Here is a 16,068-nt window from a genome sequence, read left to right on the forward strand (position 1 = left end):
ATGGGGATATACTCTTTTATCATGACCTCTCTCATAACCGAAGGCTTACAGCCACTGCACAAAAACATATAATCTTAATTTAATTTAACACTGACATCACCTTTATTGCATAATTTCTTTTTCAACCTTATTTTTTTCCAATGGTGGTAAAGGGAGAATGCATATGAAATTAAATCCTGTTCTTTCCTTCTTCTCTCTTTGTTGCTTGACCCAACCTATTACACACATGAGAACACAGGAAATCTCTGAAGACTATCTATGGAAATCCTTTTTGCACATTTCCAAGAAAGGAGTAGTGAATGTCATTTACCAGCTTTGAAGGGGGATGGGAGATGCACAGGGACATGTGACAGTAGCCTGCGTGCCCCAAGATGCCTATTTATGGTAACGTAAAAGATAGGGCACTTTTTATTAAGACTGCATCCCCTGTCATTGGCAAAATGTGTGGTTCAAAAGAATACAACTTGTGTGTGCTAACCCTATGGACGTCACCATTTCTACTGTTGTTTCCACTGCACAGCTTTCCCAGATCTTGAAGGAGCTTTATTACACATAGATGTATTGCTAGACAAGGCTCTTATTTTTCAGTTCCTTAAGTTCTGTGTGTACCAAATGTGTGGCTTACTTATGTACAACACACTACTTATCTTTCCTCAAGTACTTATCAAAGTTGTGTTCTGATGTAGTACATCAGCACTGCATCCTATACTTGAAGGTCATTCTCAATTGAGTTATTGATGCATATGATACGACAAAGAAAGTGAAGGCACTACTGTTAGGAACTTGCCACATCAGTTCAGAACTCACCCTAAACTGGATGCATAAGCATAGCTCTGAAGGCCTGCAGTCTGTCCTTCAGATAATCCATGCTGGGAACAGTAATGTGCAGCTGCCCAAGAAACAATTCTTGGTTTTGCATTTAGCTCAGAGGATCTGCAACATTTATTGAAGTAACAGTGCCCATGTCAATAAGCCTGCCATGATAGCATCAGGTTTCTAAAATTTTATGTACTGGACTGAAAATCACCCACACTTCAAACTAACCTCTGTGTTATTAAACTAGGCCACAGAGCCTCCAGTGGTTCCTATCTAGCACTGAAAGGTTACTTACGTGCCCAAGGCTTAGGCTGCTATGCTGCTTTTTTCCTGTCAAAGATATCAAAAAACCTAAAAAGTACAGATGAAAGCCAAGAAAAAGCCATAGCCAGAAAAGCTCAAATAAAAGGTCAGTTCACTACATCTCTGCAGCATCTGCTAAAAAGAAGCAAGTAAGCAAATAAATGAAGTCTTTTTTCTATTTTTAATTAGGAAAATTAATTTAAAATTCAAGATCTTCAAAAATTGTATGTTTCATTCTAAAAATAATTAAATCATCTTGGGGAAAGAAATACTGACAAATTATGATAGAATATATATGAAAATATATTCTACGTCTGCATTTCAAATAACTCCTCCAGCTGCCAGTACTTGGTGGGGACACAAAAAGGGACACATTCATGATGGTAAGAAGCTATTCCTGTCTATGCTACAATTGCCCAGGATGCATCTATGTGGGTTATGTGAAAAAAGGCCTCACCTACAGCGTATGCTCCATTTTCAACACTCAAGATAGAAAAAGAAGAGGATATAGAGCATAATAAAACACTGGATTAACACGTTAACATTAGAGGATTTCATTCAAAGCCTCTTGTAATTATAGTACAATTTTAATTATCATTTAAAAAGAAAAAATATTACAGATCTTTAATGATGATGAATGAAATGGACTTGACATAGTGATTGCTACCAGAATTTGTAAACAGACTGAAAACACCAAATAGACATTAAAATGTCCTGGTTTATTTTCAAGGGAGATTAACAACCAGTTAATCTATTTCTATTGCTATAAATACCACATAAGAAAAGACGTGCTCATGGTGAGTGTTCAGTCTGAGTGGGCATGGCTGGGCCATTCACCTGCTAGTTTTCTGATAAGTGGATAAATACTGGGAAGACTGACCATCCAGATTGCATGGAATTTACATGCTCCCTGGAATGCTGTTTTACGTTGAAACATACATGTAGGTCAGAAACAGGTCTTCCATTTTGGTGAATCTGTGCAGAAGACAGCAACACCCAAGGAAGAGGTGGGAGATGTCAATAACTAATGTTGAAAACATAGATATGCATAATGAATGTGCAGTTTTGTTACATCTGTGATCTTATGGAATACAACTACCACTACACAAAGGATGGAAAAATTGATTTAGTCTGTAGAACAAAAATCTGCTCATTAAGGGAACATAATTCTGCTCCAGTAAATACTGTACATTAAAATTTCATCTTGGTAATTTTTCTCCTGGTAAGGAAATGCAAATAAAAATTGTGTAAAGAAATACTGAATGGAATTACATAACCTGGATTATTAATATACATTTAAAATAGTGGGCTTTGGCATTATACAAATCTAGCTTATTTGCCTTTTCAAAAAGTCAGAGATTGCAGAGATTTAGAGTTACTGAAGGAGCAACACGTAATCATTTATTTATTTATTTTCTGTGTACCTAGGGTTTTGAGAAGGGATGCTTTGGCAACAGTTTTATCCTGATGATGCTAGGTTCAATCATCATTGTAAAATTTATGTTCTGCTTCAAAGAAAACTTGATATTCCAGTCAACGCGTGAGAAAAAAATCATGGTATACGTACTTGAACCAATTAAATTCATGTGGTTTGACTTAGAAAGAAAAAATAAAGTAAGACTAACAAAATAAAGACTATTAAAGTTGCACTGATTATGTTCACAAATAAGGTTTTAGGCCCTCTGTGACTATTCACAAGGACTGTCTCAAAAAATGAAAACTGTCTCTTAAAAAAATAAAGTAAAAATCAAAATCCAATACAGAAATGAAGGCTGAGTTTCAGTAACTTGTTCTCTAGGGCTTGGAGAACTGTTTGGGAGAGTGGTAGAGAGAAGACTTTTATCTTCCATATTACCAATCACTGTTCTAAGCACCATCTACTATTGTTGTATATTGTGAAAAAAAAAGTGGTGACAATTTTTTTTTTTTTTTAATCACTCCAAAATGGAAATTAAAATATCTGAAGTAACACCGTATGATTGCTTTGTTTTCTTTTTTTCATAGCAGCTGGATACGGGTGCATCTGGAAGGAGGATAGCTACTGTGGAAACAGCAGTTTGATTACAGAAACAACAACTCCTGTTTCTTTGCAATTCCACTAAGGCTACAATTTGTTACAGCATAGAAACAAAGCAAAATAACAAGGGTAAATTCCCAAAGTAGGTCCTATTTGCGGCATAGCTCTCACACTAATTCTGTACATAGTGATGAATTACATGTTTGCCTCCTAAGCCAAGGAAAACATAAGTCAGATCTCACACCTAGATTTGTTTTTCCGTTCTTTCAGTATTCTGCCATGTGACCCTCGTGGGGTTATGCCATTAACACCATCCACCTCCAGATCTGCCCATTTCCAAGATCTAACATTTTAAAATTTTGTTGTTGCTGTTGTCACACCTGCATTCCTTTTGTATAAACAGAGACACATTACACTTCTCATTGCTACACACTGTAGATTAACAAAATAGGAGATACGCTTTGCTAAACCTCAATATGTACATCTGGGGATAATGGATGAAAGAGTAAAAATTGAAGGTATGAATTTATGTTGAATAAAGAATGTCTATCCAAGTCAACATAAGATTAATGTTACTGGCAGTACTTTATCATTTTGGTAAAAAACATTACTCTGACAAAAACATGATGGGATAATATTGATTTATAATACTGTAACTTTAAAAAACACAAAACCACAGTTCTGCTCTCAGCTTTGCACTTGGTATTATTGTCAAACTTTATTGGAAACACATTTATTTTGATTTCTGAAAATCTAACAGTGTTTAGCCATTTCACGGCTGGTGAGCAGTAAAGATGCTTCTGCCTCATTTACAGATCTTGAACATGAATCAGACAATCAACTGCAACATTAGTCAAAGAGAACACTAGCTAATGATTTCTGACAGGCACTGCAGTAGTGGGCCAGGGCCCAGCCTGGGTAGCAGCATCTGACAATTTTTTTTTTCTAGAGCCAACAATAGATGTTGGAAGACAGAAAATGCAATCAAGTAATGCTGGCCTTATACCACTTAGTACCCCATATATTTTCAGAAAGAAAACACTCTAACAGTCACCAAAATGATCTTCTCCATACCATCCAGTGAAAATAAAAAAACAATACTGTCATATGCATAGGCATTTTCCAGTTCAGTGAGCTCTGCCCCACAGGAACCCAATAAATGCATATTTAAAAATAAAATTGATACTTTTTAATAGCTCATTCTGCAACTCTGATAATTCATTTGCTGTAGATCATGAGAAAAATCAATCAGAGGTTCTGTCACAGAGTTTCCTTTCCCATCTTCTGTACTATGATGAATTAACCACAGGGGCCAAACTGCAAAGCTTTTGGTGCTTGAAGTGTGCATAACAGAGAGGACCTATGCATCCATTCCACTGCAACTGCTTCACCAACCTCACTTACAAGGAGATTCCATAGACACAAAGGTATTCTACAGGAAAATTAGAGCAGTTTTACTTTCTTCATATTTTTGAGATTGAAAATGCAAATTTCCTCTAGAAATTGCCATTTTTCCCATACAAGCAACATCTACTGTACATGAGATGGACAATATAAAATAATTGTTTTCTCCAATTTTCTGTTTGTTGTTTTTATTTTTATTTTTTTTATTTTATTTTTTGGATCAATGTTCACCCTTAATCAACAATATATTGAATTAGATTACATTTTGATAACATTTCAATACAAGTGCAGGCCTTATTACCATAATTCAAGTGGACACATGCCTGTGGCAACTCTGAGTAAGAACAAAGAAGACTTTCACAACATACATTTGGAAGTATTCTCAGTTTGGTCAAAACACTGTGTGTGAGAGGTTGAAGAGCAGTAAGAAAATTGTATTGCTCATTAAATGTATTGATTATAGCAGAACTTATTGATCCCAGGAAAAAAATACACAAACATCAACTGGATGGCTGGCCTTGCCTTGTTAAATGCTAACTGTACTCAGGCATAATGAGCACCTAGAATAGTATATTACCCGGGTTGTATGCTCACAGTTAAGATATACTGGATGTCATGCTGAGGAATGAGGGAGTAGCCCCTGAATTGCCAGAATTGCTCCCCTAGAGAACAGGCTTTTGATAAGAGGTGGTTATTACTAAGGTGCTACTTGGATGACACTGCTGGAAAAGTAGTTGCCCTTTCCACTCCTCTCCTGTTATAGCTGGCTAGTAAGTGTTAACATTTACCTTGACGCTATATGAACTTGCACAGCAATGCTAGCTTCAAGTTATTCCTGACTATACTTGCTTGGAGCATTAAAGCCCTGGGGAGATAGATTAATGTTTCACTTATTTCTTAACAGTCTACCAAGACAGATGTAGATTCTTTTCTGGTATAAAGCATTTCTCGTATACTTTACATAACATTCAGAATATAAGTGTTTTGCTTCAATTCTGAATGGAAGATATGTAAATAGAAACAACTCATTAAAAAACTTCATTTCCACAGAACCATTTCTACCTTCTGCTGGATTTCATGAGGTCAGGAGTTCACTCCCAATGCCTGTTTTTTCTGCACAGCAAACTTCAAAACCAGGAAATGTACAGACGATTGAATAAATATTAACTTTTGTCCGTATTCTTATTTCCTTGCTATTACCTTCTGTATTACTGTTGTTAATTCTGGCCTTCTGCACCACTAACAGTGAAATTCTCATTCTCTGTAACTACAACTTTTTGTAGGAACGCAGTCATCATTCTATTATTTAACATGCCTCAAAAGGATTTGATTAAAATCAAAATAATGATACAGAAAAACAAGCCATTTCCTTCAGAGCAAAAACCTATGCAAATATCAGAGCCAGATATTTAAGTTTCTAATTATTGTACAATTCAAGATATTCACTGCAAGAGATATTACTGGTTAAAGTAAAGGTTGTTGTAATCTTCATTTAGTACTGAAATGTCATGTTTTCCCAAACCAGCCACTGTTGGCATATCTTTTCAAAATAAAGCATGGCTTAACAGTCTGAAGTGAAGAAGCTTCATCTGTTACCCCTTAACAGCAATATAAGAGGAAAAAACAGTTTATGTATCCTTTCCATCCTGACAGATGTGACAATAGCTGGAAACACTACGCCTGCCAAGAGCTTTTATCAAGTATGTTATAACAACTAGTAATAAGTGTAAATAATAAATGGCCATGATCTTATGGGAAACGGTGGCAATACTAAACAATTTTTGGTGTTTGCTGATGGGAGACTGCTAGCCTTGGAATTCCCTGGCTTCCCAGTAGAGTTTTGGCTCGACAATAAACAACAGTTTAATACTTGATCTAATCCCAGCCAGGAGGTAAGTTCAACAGCAAGCTTTTGCAGATGTTCACATCCAATAATCTATCCATAATTGATGAAACAGGGAGGTCAGATGTAATGGTTGCTACTATTCCAGCAACAAATAAATGGTTATTGACAAAACAAGCCAGTGTGGCGCTGAGTGCCGAGCAGTGACAAGCATGAAACAGTGCTGAGACAGAAGTAGTGATGTGAATACAGCCCTTCATCTTGAGAATTCCTCAATATGATGTGTGGCATGAGGGCCACTCTGACACATAAGCAGATGGAGGTGACTCATAAAGGAAAAATGAGATTCTGCAACAACATAAAAGACAAAGGCGGAGGCAGAGAAAGAATCAGGGAGAAACGGGTGGACAAGATTGGAAATTTGGGTAAGTGCAACTATGTGAATTGTTCAGAAATGTTTTTGTATAGCATCACTGTGGTCCAGATGCCTGGACTGCTTTTATCACACTCTTGTGTCTACATGAATGTACCATGCTGTTGGATTGCTGTAACGTCCTAAGACCTTACTAACCATACTGTATGCATGTGTATGCTTCAATGCCTATTACTTTTTAGACAGAGGATATATATATATATATATATGTGTGTGTGTGTATATATATATATATATATATATTCAGTCTACTCATTAAAGGATATTTTTAACTACAAAAGTTCTCCTAGCCAAAAGCTAACATACAAATCCTTAGATTTGCATAACACAATGAAAAAAAATTGCACAGATAAACAAGAAGGTATTAAAAAATGTAAGTCAGTTAATAACTTAATTTTCTGGATAAATATGTGGAAATAAGGGAAAAATTCTCCATCAAATGAAAACCACATACTCTTTGAGTTTAACCCATGTGAGAAATGTAGTAAAAGGAGTAATGGACTGTTTTTATTGACTGAATAAAATTTGAATCATTTACATGCAAACACTCACTTGAAATCTTTTGCATCTATTTCAGTGCTAAAAGACAATATTTTCACAATTTTTACTATGCAATATTCTAATATGAAGAATGGCAGAATGAAATTGTAGCCATTACTGCAATATGTAGTAATAAAAAGATTTCAGACAGAAATATTTTAAATATTAATATTACTAAAATCACTTAAAGCACAAAGCAATGTTAAATCGATTTATTTAGAAGTACAATTTATTTCACACTTTGCTACCAATTCTTTTGATCAGTTCTGCAATAACACATAAGAAAAACAGCAAACAAATTGCTTCTAATAATGAAGCAGCAAGTGCTAGGTTTTACACAGGCAAATTTCAGTGTCTTAACTTCTCGGTTTGTTTATCTATCAAAGGATAACTTTTAATTTCTTTAAGATGACTGAATCAAAACCTCGATTTGATGGTTCTGATCATGCAAAGTTATTAGGCATTTGCTTACACCTGAATACACAAGTCTGAAGTCAATGGGAATAATCGCATTGAAATTTAAACATGTATTTAATAAGTAAATTGCTGTAACTTGAACTATACCAACATGAGAAACCAATTTAATTTAAAAAGCCTTACTTTATAGAATTTTTAAAAAGCCTGTTCATTTCAGCTAAACCATACAAAGGAAAACAAAGCCTCGCACATTATGATTATATTTGCATTTAAGTATTGAAATTCCCAAGTTTGTACAATGTGCATACAAGTGCTCAATTTCTCAAAACATATAAGAAGCCTGACTTCTGTAAGTTTATTATCTAATAGAATTAAAAATGTCTTATAAAATTTTCCATCCTTTTGCTGCAGCCCTGGCTGTAAATATATGTAAATACAGTAATGGACACACTACTGAAAGTTCTTGTTTCTCAGACATTATATGCTACAAATTTAGATGTGATACAACTATCCCTTGATTATAATAGTTTTTAGGTTCCTAAGTTTAGCACACCTAAGCTAGAAATTCAATATAGTCTAAAGTAGATGAAGTAAACAACCTTTAAATCATCTTTTTATCATACAATTGTATTGCTTTGTCTTTTGTGTTCCTATTCTCTGGGAATAAAACAGATGAAAATGTGTATATCAACAGTTTTATATATATATATATATATATATATATATATGTGTGTGTGTGTGTGTGTGTATAAAATCTAACCTAGAAAAAAGTTTCAACTTAGTAAGTAGAAAATGCCTGCATAAATCCCATCTTTTAAGTCACAGTAGACAGCAGTTAGAGTTTAAGCAAAGCCTCAGCCAGGACAAATAGACTAGCTTTTAATGGCTCTATGCCCAGTCACAAGAAGAGCTCCAAGATATGGTTCAGTGGTTTGATGTAGCTATGGTAATGGGAAGATGGTTGGACTAGATGATCTTGTAGGTCCCTTCCAACCTCTTGATTCTATGATTCCATGATTCTAAGTGGTGTTCCCCTGGATTCCAACTGGTCTTCTCAAACATTTTTATTAGTGGGACTGAGCATGCTCTCAGCAAGTCTGCTGACAACACCAAGCTGACCTGTGAAGTTCACAGAATAGAAGGGAGAGAAGCCATCCAGAGGGTTCTGGACAGGCTCAAAAAGTGGGCCCATGTGAACTCCATGAGGTTCAAAATGGCCAAGTCCAAAGTGTTGCCCTTGGGTCAAGGCAATTCCAGATAAGAATACAGTCTGGGAGAAGAAATTGAGAGTAGCCCTGTAAAGCAGGGCTTGGGGGTCCTGATGGATGAAAAGCTGGACATAAGCCATGTGTACGCTCTTGCAGCCTAGAAGGCCAACTATATCCTGGGCTTTATAAAAAAAGTGGTTGCCAGCATGAAGAAGGTGATTGTCTCACTCTGCTCTGCTCTTGTGACTAGGATACTAACTTTCATACCCAAAATAAAGTTATATCTTTCTTCCTCTTTAAAAAGTAAGCACAAAATTAACAGAAAAAAAATTAATCAAATGATCAGACACTCACTTCTCCCTTGAAATTTCACGTCTTCTTTAGTATTCTCAGTTCAGTTTGTTATTTCTTACTTCTATCAGCATTTGACGCAATGTATTTTGACAGGGTAAAGTTTAGTACCAGTACTAAGTGTTCTCACATAACTGTGTTTGCTAGAGAATCGCACAGAATCACATAAATTCAAGGGTTGGAAGGGACCCCAAGAGATCATTGAATTCAACCTGCTGCTAAAGTAGGCTCCCTGCAATAAGTTGAACAAGTAGGCATCCAGACAGGTCTTGAATATCTCCATAGAAGGAGACTCCATAGCCTCTCTGGGCAGTTCTTCCTTGTGTTAGTACAGAGCTTCCTATGTTCAAGTTTTAGCCCATTGCTCCTTGTCCTGTTGCTACACACACTGAGAAGAACGTGGCCTCCCACCTCCCTTAGATATTTATAAACATCCCACACAGTCCTCTTTCCCCCAGGCTGAACAGACCCAGGTTACTCAGCCCTTTATCATCATTGTGGCCATCCACTGGACTCCTTCTAGGAGATCCCTGTCTTTTTTTAACTGGAAAGCCTAGAACTGGACACAGTGTTCTAAATGTGGCCTTCTTGAGGGCAGGGATGTTCATCCCATCAATGTCTGGCAGCAGGGGTACCTCCCAGAAACAATAAATTATATTGGTTGTAAATTGGCTCACTAATTGCATACCTTCAATAAGAAAACCTTTCTCAGTATATAATCCATTGCCAGTGTCAAAATCAGTCAGAAGTGCTTACAGTCAAGACTGACTCAGGTTTTTGTCTGGTCTTCTAATCCTTAGCTAAGAAAAAGACAGATTTTCTACTTGAGCACAGTTTTAATGAAAATTTAAAACCTGCTCCAATAAAAGTGAGGCCTCTAGGAATTATAAGAACATTTCTTAATCTTGTACATGATCCCATTTTCTATGCTGTGAAAGTTATGCACTATCAGAATGGCTAAATATCAACTACAAATGAATAAGGCTTGATGAAAAAAAAAAAAGGAAGCTTGAAATCATTTCCATTAAGTACTATCTTTTGATGTGTTTTGTGGCCCCCCACTTAAATGTTTCTGTAGTGACAACAGTGAAAGCTTAAATCTCAACTTGGATTTCTATCCAGACACTGCTTGCAGAAGTGTGTCTTGAGGTTCAGCCTCCTAGTAATGCAATAGGATAGTAAGCAAACCTCAGAGAAATTATGCTCACTAGTGTAAATTAGCTTTCACAAAACATGGGAAAAAAAGAATATAATGTAGTCTACTTTTTTGAACTCTTTTACTAGTTAGGATCCTCCTGGAATTGTAAAGTCTTTTAGACATATGGCTGTTATTTATATAAATAAGAATAACAGATACAATTAGATAAAATATACCATGTACACTAACTTTAGAATATCTGCCTTCCAAGTACATTTACTTACATTCTCTCTACTTGCATGAGTTAAAATTTTCAGGTTTTTTAGATACAGATTTTTTTCAGAAATTAACGTTATGGTCATAAATCACCTCTGATTACTTTAATAGGGTCATTTTGAATGTGAAGATGCCTTTATAAGTTAATAAATTTTCTTGATAATTTTATGCCTGTGGCTTGTATACCATAATTCTGACAATTGATGCACGTGGCATTATGTCATAAATTACCACATTTATTTTGGCACGAGTTGCAGTACTCAAGAACATTGCTCCTATTATTTAAATATGTAACATAACTGAGGCACGGGATTTAGCATCCAAAATAAAGGACCACAAATGCTCAGAAATGTGTAGGAGCTGGAATTTTCCTGGTAATCTGAGATGCGATTAATTGAAAGAGAAAAAGCCCTTGATGTCCAAGATGTGAAGTACTCTTAAAAGCCCAGTATATTAAAAAATCCCACATTGAGAATTAGATTACAATGCCTTATGTGAGATTCTGAATGACATACAATTGTTTCAGTTAAAATTTTGCTTGTTATGTAAGTCTTAAGAAAAAACAGTGACTTTCACTTTAAAATTAGGCTGGATGGAGAAATTTCTCCAAAAAACAAACAAACAACAACAACAACAAAAACTTATAATGCTTAAGATAAAATCTGTATATTATCTGTACTATTAATGTTGTGTGTCATATTTAGGGGAAATCGAATACTCTTGGTTATAATCTGTATGACATGAAAAATATTATGAACCTACTATGCTGATGTTGGATATAATTATATAATTCTCAGGCTTTTAAACTTGCACATCTTTATGTTTTTACAACTGAGGACGTCCACAAAAATCCATCAAATATATCAAATAAAATTAATTTATACAACGAAATTATGTTAGATTATACACCAAGTGCCTAGCAAACAAAAAATCCTTCTCCAACAAACACAGCCTATTCAATACAAAGCGACTGCACAATTTTCATGTGATAGGCTGCAGCTCAATCATTTCAACCTTTAATTACTGCATCAGATAATGAATATTTTGAACATATGCTTCTCCACTCTAGAAGACATGAATGAAAGAGAAACAAGTTTATATGCATGCTACTGTGTGTGTGTTGGGGGAGGGAGTAGCACATTCAGTAGAAAAAGGAACCAAGTGGCAACAATTGGAGGAAATGGTATCTGTAACAGCTGCTCCTTTCAGATTCCCCTAGAAGGAGACTGCCTGAGGTGAACCACAGCACAAAAGGATAAAGAAGATGAAAACTGATGCAAAGCAGGAAAATAACTGCTGAGACCCCTGAGTCTACACCCGAGTAGTCCCAAGCTGTGTGGCAAGACCTCTTTAGCATGCTACAGAAGCTGGTGATGAACTACATATTACCATGAGGCAAACTGGCTCCTAGCAGTATTGTCTGCATGTTATGTGTAATGATAACCAGTAGTCCTCTGGGAATGGGATGCAATGATTTCATCTCCGTAAGCATCTGAGCTCCCCTTGGATACAGAGACCATTAAACTGAGAACAGAAGGGTAAATTTTAGGCAATGATTTCTAATTGGAGAGTGAAGACAACTTGTGTTCAAGAGCCCTGTCAACCACTGATATTTTACTGCTCTCTGTACTGATGATTACTAAGGAGAAAAGGAACTAAAATGTTACCACTTTTTCTCAGTCCCATAATGCATAATATATTTCTGAATGAACTTTATTCATAGGTTTCTTATTCAATCTAATTGGAGATGTCAGTATTTTAGGAATCTTTATTTATTCTGCAAAGTACTAATATTTTCATTAAAGATAAAATACCATCTTATACCCATTTATGTTTATCTTATCCATTTATGTTTTGTATTACAGAGAATTTATTTCTCCTTTAATTAAAACATATATTGCTTTCCATACCTGTCAGGTGTTTTTGTAAGACTAAAAGCACAACCCTTTATGTCCACATTTTAAATGAATAGTAGTACATTACAAAATAGAAGGTTGCAGAATCTTCCTCAAAAAAACCAAACAAACAAACAAACAAAAAAAAACAAAACCAAAAACCAACCAAAAACCAACAAAAAACAAAAATCCCACAACTGTATTGTGTGTAACAAAAAGAAATGAAACCTCCAAATGATTTCTGTAACTTTTTGGCAGAAGACTTGGGGGAGCAATATAGGGAAAGAAGTAACTATAAAATTTAAGCAAAATGGACTCCAAGGAAACAATGCCACAATGTCTAATATTTTTGATGCTTTCAAGGATAGTTTGACCCTTTTTATAATACAGAGACTATATAGTCTTGTTCATTAATAAGTTTATAGTGTGATGGAGAGATCAAAGGCACATGCAGGCTTTGTTTAGCTGATTGATTTGTCTTACTGCTCTTCATCATCCACACAACTTATTCTGACTCTCAGAAACTTAACAAGAAATGTTCAGGTAAAAATGTTTTATACTTGTTGGTCAAAAGCCAATGCGGATGAAACTTAAGCAAAAAACAACTCTAACCTAATCTCATCATGTTCAGTTGTGGACTTCAACTACAGCTGAGTAAGAGCAGGCTTTTTGCTTCTGACTAGAAATTCATAAACATCCTACTTTCTGGAATGAGTTTGATTTAGACAGAAGAAAAGCCAATCAGCATTGAAGAATTATGTATATATAAATGGTCCAAACCTTTTGGAAAAATCATATTATGAATTACTGAAAGCACATAAAAGTATATTTCAAAAAAAATCTAAAACACTTCCACGGGAGCAAAGAAAGCAATGGGGAAATTCATAATCAGATCACTCCATGACTTCTATTGGTTTCTCTGAGAAAGATAAACTACCACAACAAAAATCACAAAGAATGCTCTCTATACGATTTGCTCGTTAATAAAATACTGAGCAACTCCACAGATGAAGGAAGAAACTAAAATAGAAACAGTAATTTTCCAAATGAGTAACAGCAATAATCATAGACAAAACAAATATGTTTTTCCCACATTTTAAGAGAGTCACTGATGACAGACAAATCAAGTTGTTGCTTATCTGTCTTCTCCCACTGACCTATGAAGAAGTGGAGAAACACTCCTTCCCCAGTTGTCACATGTAGAACTTGCATTGTCTTTGAATGATTACATGTGCGAGGCTCAAGGGAAACATGAAAAGTGCAGCCTGAACTCATGCGTCATCAGAAGAGATTACACCAGCACTATAGCTATTCACATCAAAAGCAATTCATATTTCTTCCACGTATTCTGAAAAGCTTAACATTTGGACTGACGGGTTAATTGTTGCTCACAAACACACTGTATCAAATGAATTTGAAAAATAGTTTGCTTTAAAAAAACCAACCAACCAACCAACCAACCAACCAAACAAACAAAAAACAAAAAAAAAATCATAACCAAATAAAACCTAAATAAAACAAGGCAAAATTGCTTTGTATGCACATAAAGAGAAAGGCTCTGAGAAAGCTAAAGCAGTGTTAAAATAAACTTACTGATAATGCTCTCTTCTCTTCTCCAGCAAAATGATACACTAAACTTAAGCAATACACAGCTTCTCCTTCCATCTTCTTATCACCTCCTAAAATATGGATTACAGTTACAGTTACCAGTGTAGTCTTAACAAAATGACATAAGCACAGACAAACCTTGTGGGTTATTAAACAAGATGTAGATGCTTATATACTGCAGTAAGTTTTTCCTTTCCCTTAGCTTTGTCATTTATCTTTTTTTCCAAGAAAAACTTGTTTCTGTTTAGTCAGGTAATTAAAATTAGAGGCTACGGGTTTAAACGAAGAAAATGTCTTAAAGTAAGTAATGCAGAACAGTCAGCTTAATGTGCTGTAACATTCTCTGTAATGAATTGTTTAATAGAACTCTGTTCTCATATTAGAAAAAGCGATAAAATATATAAATAAAATAAAATATATAATGCATTCTAAGATACAAACAAACCATATTGACCTGCATACTTGGACATCATGAGATAACTGTCAGTGGGCCAGGCTGAGAGATCTGGGATGTTTCAGCCCATGGAAGAGAAAGCTCAGGCAAAGAATCTCATTAATGTGTTCAGAAGTCTGATGAAAGGGTACAAAGAAGGTGAAGTCTTCTAAGTGGTAGTCAGTGACAGGACAAGGGGCAATTGGCACAGACTGTAAATCCATCTGAACACAACAAGACTTTCCTACCGTGCAGGTAGTCAAACAATGGAAAATATTGCTCAGGGTGGTTATGGAGTCTCCACCTGCAGATATACTCAAAACTTAACTGGATGTTGTCCTAGGCAACCTGCTGTAGGCAACTGTGAAAAGGATGGCATTTGATCTCCAGAGGCCTCTGACTCAGCTGCTCTGCAATTTTGTAATCGTCTTCAGGTTTCAAATTATTTATACATACTAAGATATAAAGACGAAATCTTAATTGGTTATAATAGAAAATTCCTTTTTGCAAGTGCTAAGTAAGTATGTAAAATGTAAAACAGTCATCAAGAAGAAAATATTACCCAAAAACTGCCAAATCAACAATGATTATGGGTTTACGGTTTTATACCATTGCTTCCAAAAGGTTTGGTTTTTTTTTGGAGATAAAGCTTTCAGAAATCTAAAAGATTCTTTGTTGTCAGCAAGAAGGCCTTCCTGTTTTAGTGAGACCTGGTAGTGTATGGATAGCAATTTTCTTTGACTTCCATAGGAAATAATTACTCAGTTGAGCACTTCACAATTTCTACTTTACTCTTCAGAAAACCATAGCATGCCCATCAAATAAAAATACATGAAAATGCAATTTTATACCTACCGGTTTTTGCCATTCTGATAGCTTTTATTAATGTTTTGATGGCCTGCTCTTGTTCTTTGTTTTCTAGCATTTTGTCTGCTAGCAATATATAAATTCTCCAAAGATGCTCACATGCCAGTGAATGGTAAGTGTGGCCTGTCTCATTCTTCCATGTTGTACCTTCTGTTAGCTGGTAAAATGCTTCATAATGCTCAGCAGCCTTCATCACATGACCTGAAAAATTTCAGTCATAACTGCAACCAGTGTAATCAACAACATTTTTATAGTTACTAGTATATCATTTTCTTATTAGGAAGTCAATTGCATCTCAATCAATTCACAATTTTCAGAAATCTTCAATATCTAACTTAGAAATCATTGGAAAAATTACCAGAAATATTGTATGTTTAACTTTTCACATTTGAAATGTGCTTTCTTTGTGGATTCAGAGTGTTGGGGGCATGTGATCCAGAGGAAGTTACATTTTCTAGAGAATAATCTGTTATAGGTCCATTAAAATGATCTTCATGGATCTTATATTACAAAACCAAA

The 16,068-nt window shown here is 35.3% G+C and overlaps 1 protein-coding gene across 9 annotated transcripts in view; it reads right to left on the bottom strand.

The window, feature by feature from the left end:
- Window positions 1-16,068, bottom strand: part of TTC29 (tetratricopeptide repeat domain 29) — a 174,505-nt gene that overhangs the window by 51,258 nt on the left and 107,179 nt on the right. For all 9 annotated transcript variants that reach the window (XM_032444412.1, XM_032444409.1, XM_032444415.1 and 6 more), the window contains 2 exons: window positions 15,538-15,750; window positions 14,235-14,320 (listed from right to left, as the gene is read on the bottom strand). In XM_032444412.1, the coding sequence (XP_032300303.1) occupies window positions 14,235-14,320; window positions 15,538-15,750 (299 nt within the window). The remainder of the gene's footprint in view (window positions 1-14,234; window positions 14,321-15,537; window positions 15,751-16,068) is intronic.

This window comes from Coturnix japonica, chromosome 4, assembly GCF_001577835.2.
Source record: "Coturnix japonica isolate 7356 chromosome 4, Coturnix japonica 2.1, whole genome shotgun sequence".
NCBI classification, from domain to species: Eukaryota; Metazoa; Chordata; class Aves; order Galliformes; family Phasianidae; genus Coturnix; species Coturnix japonica.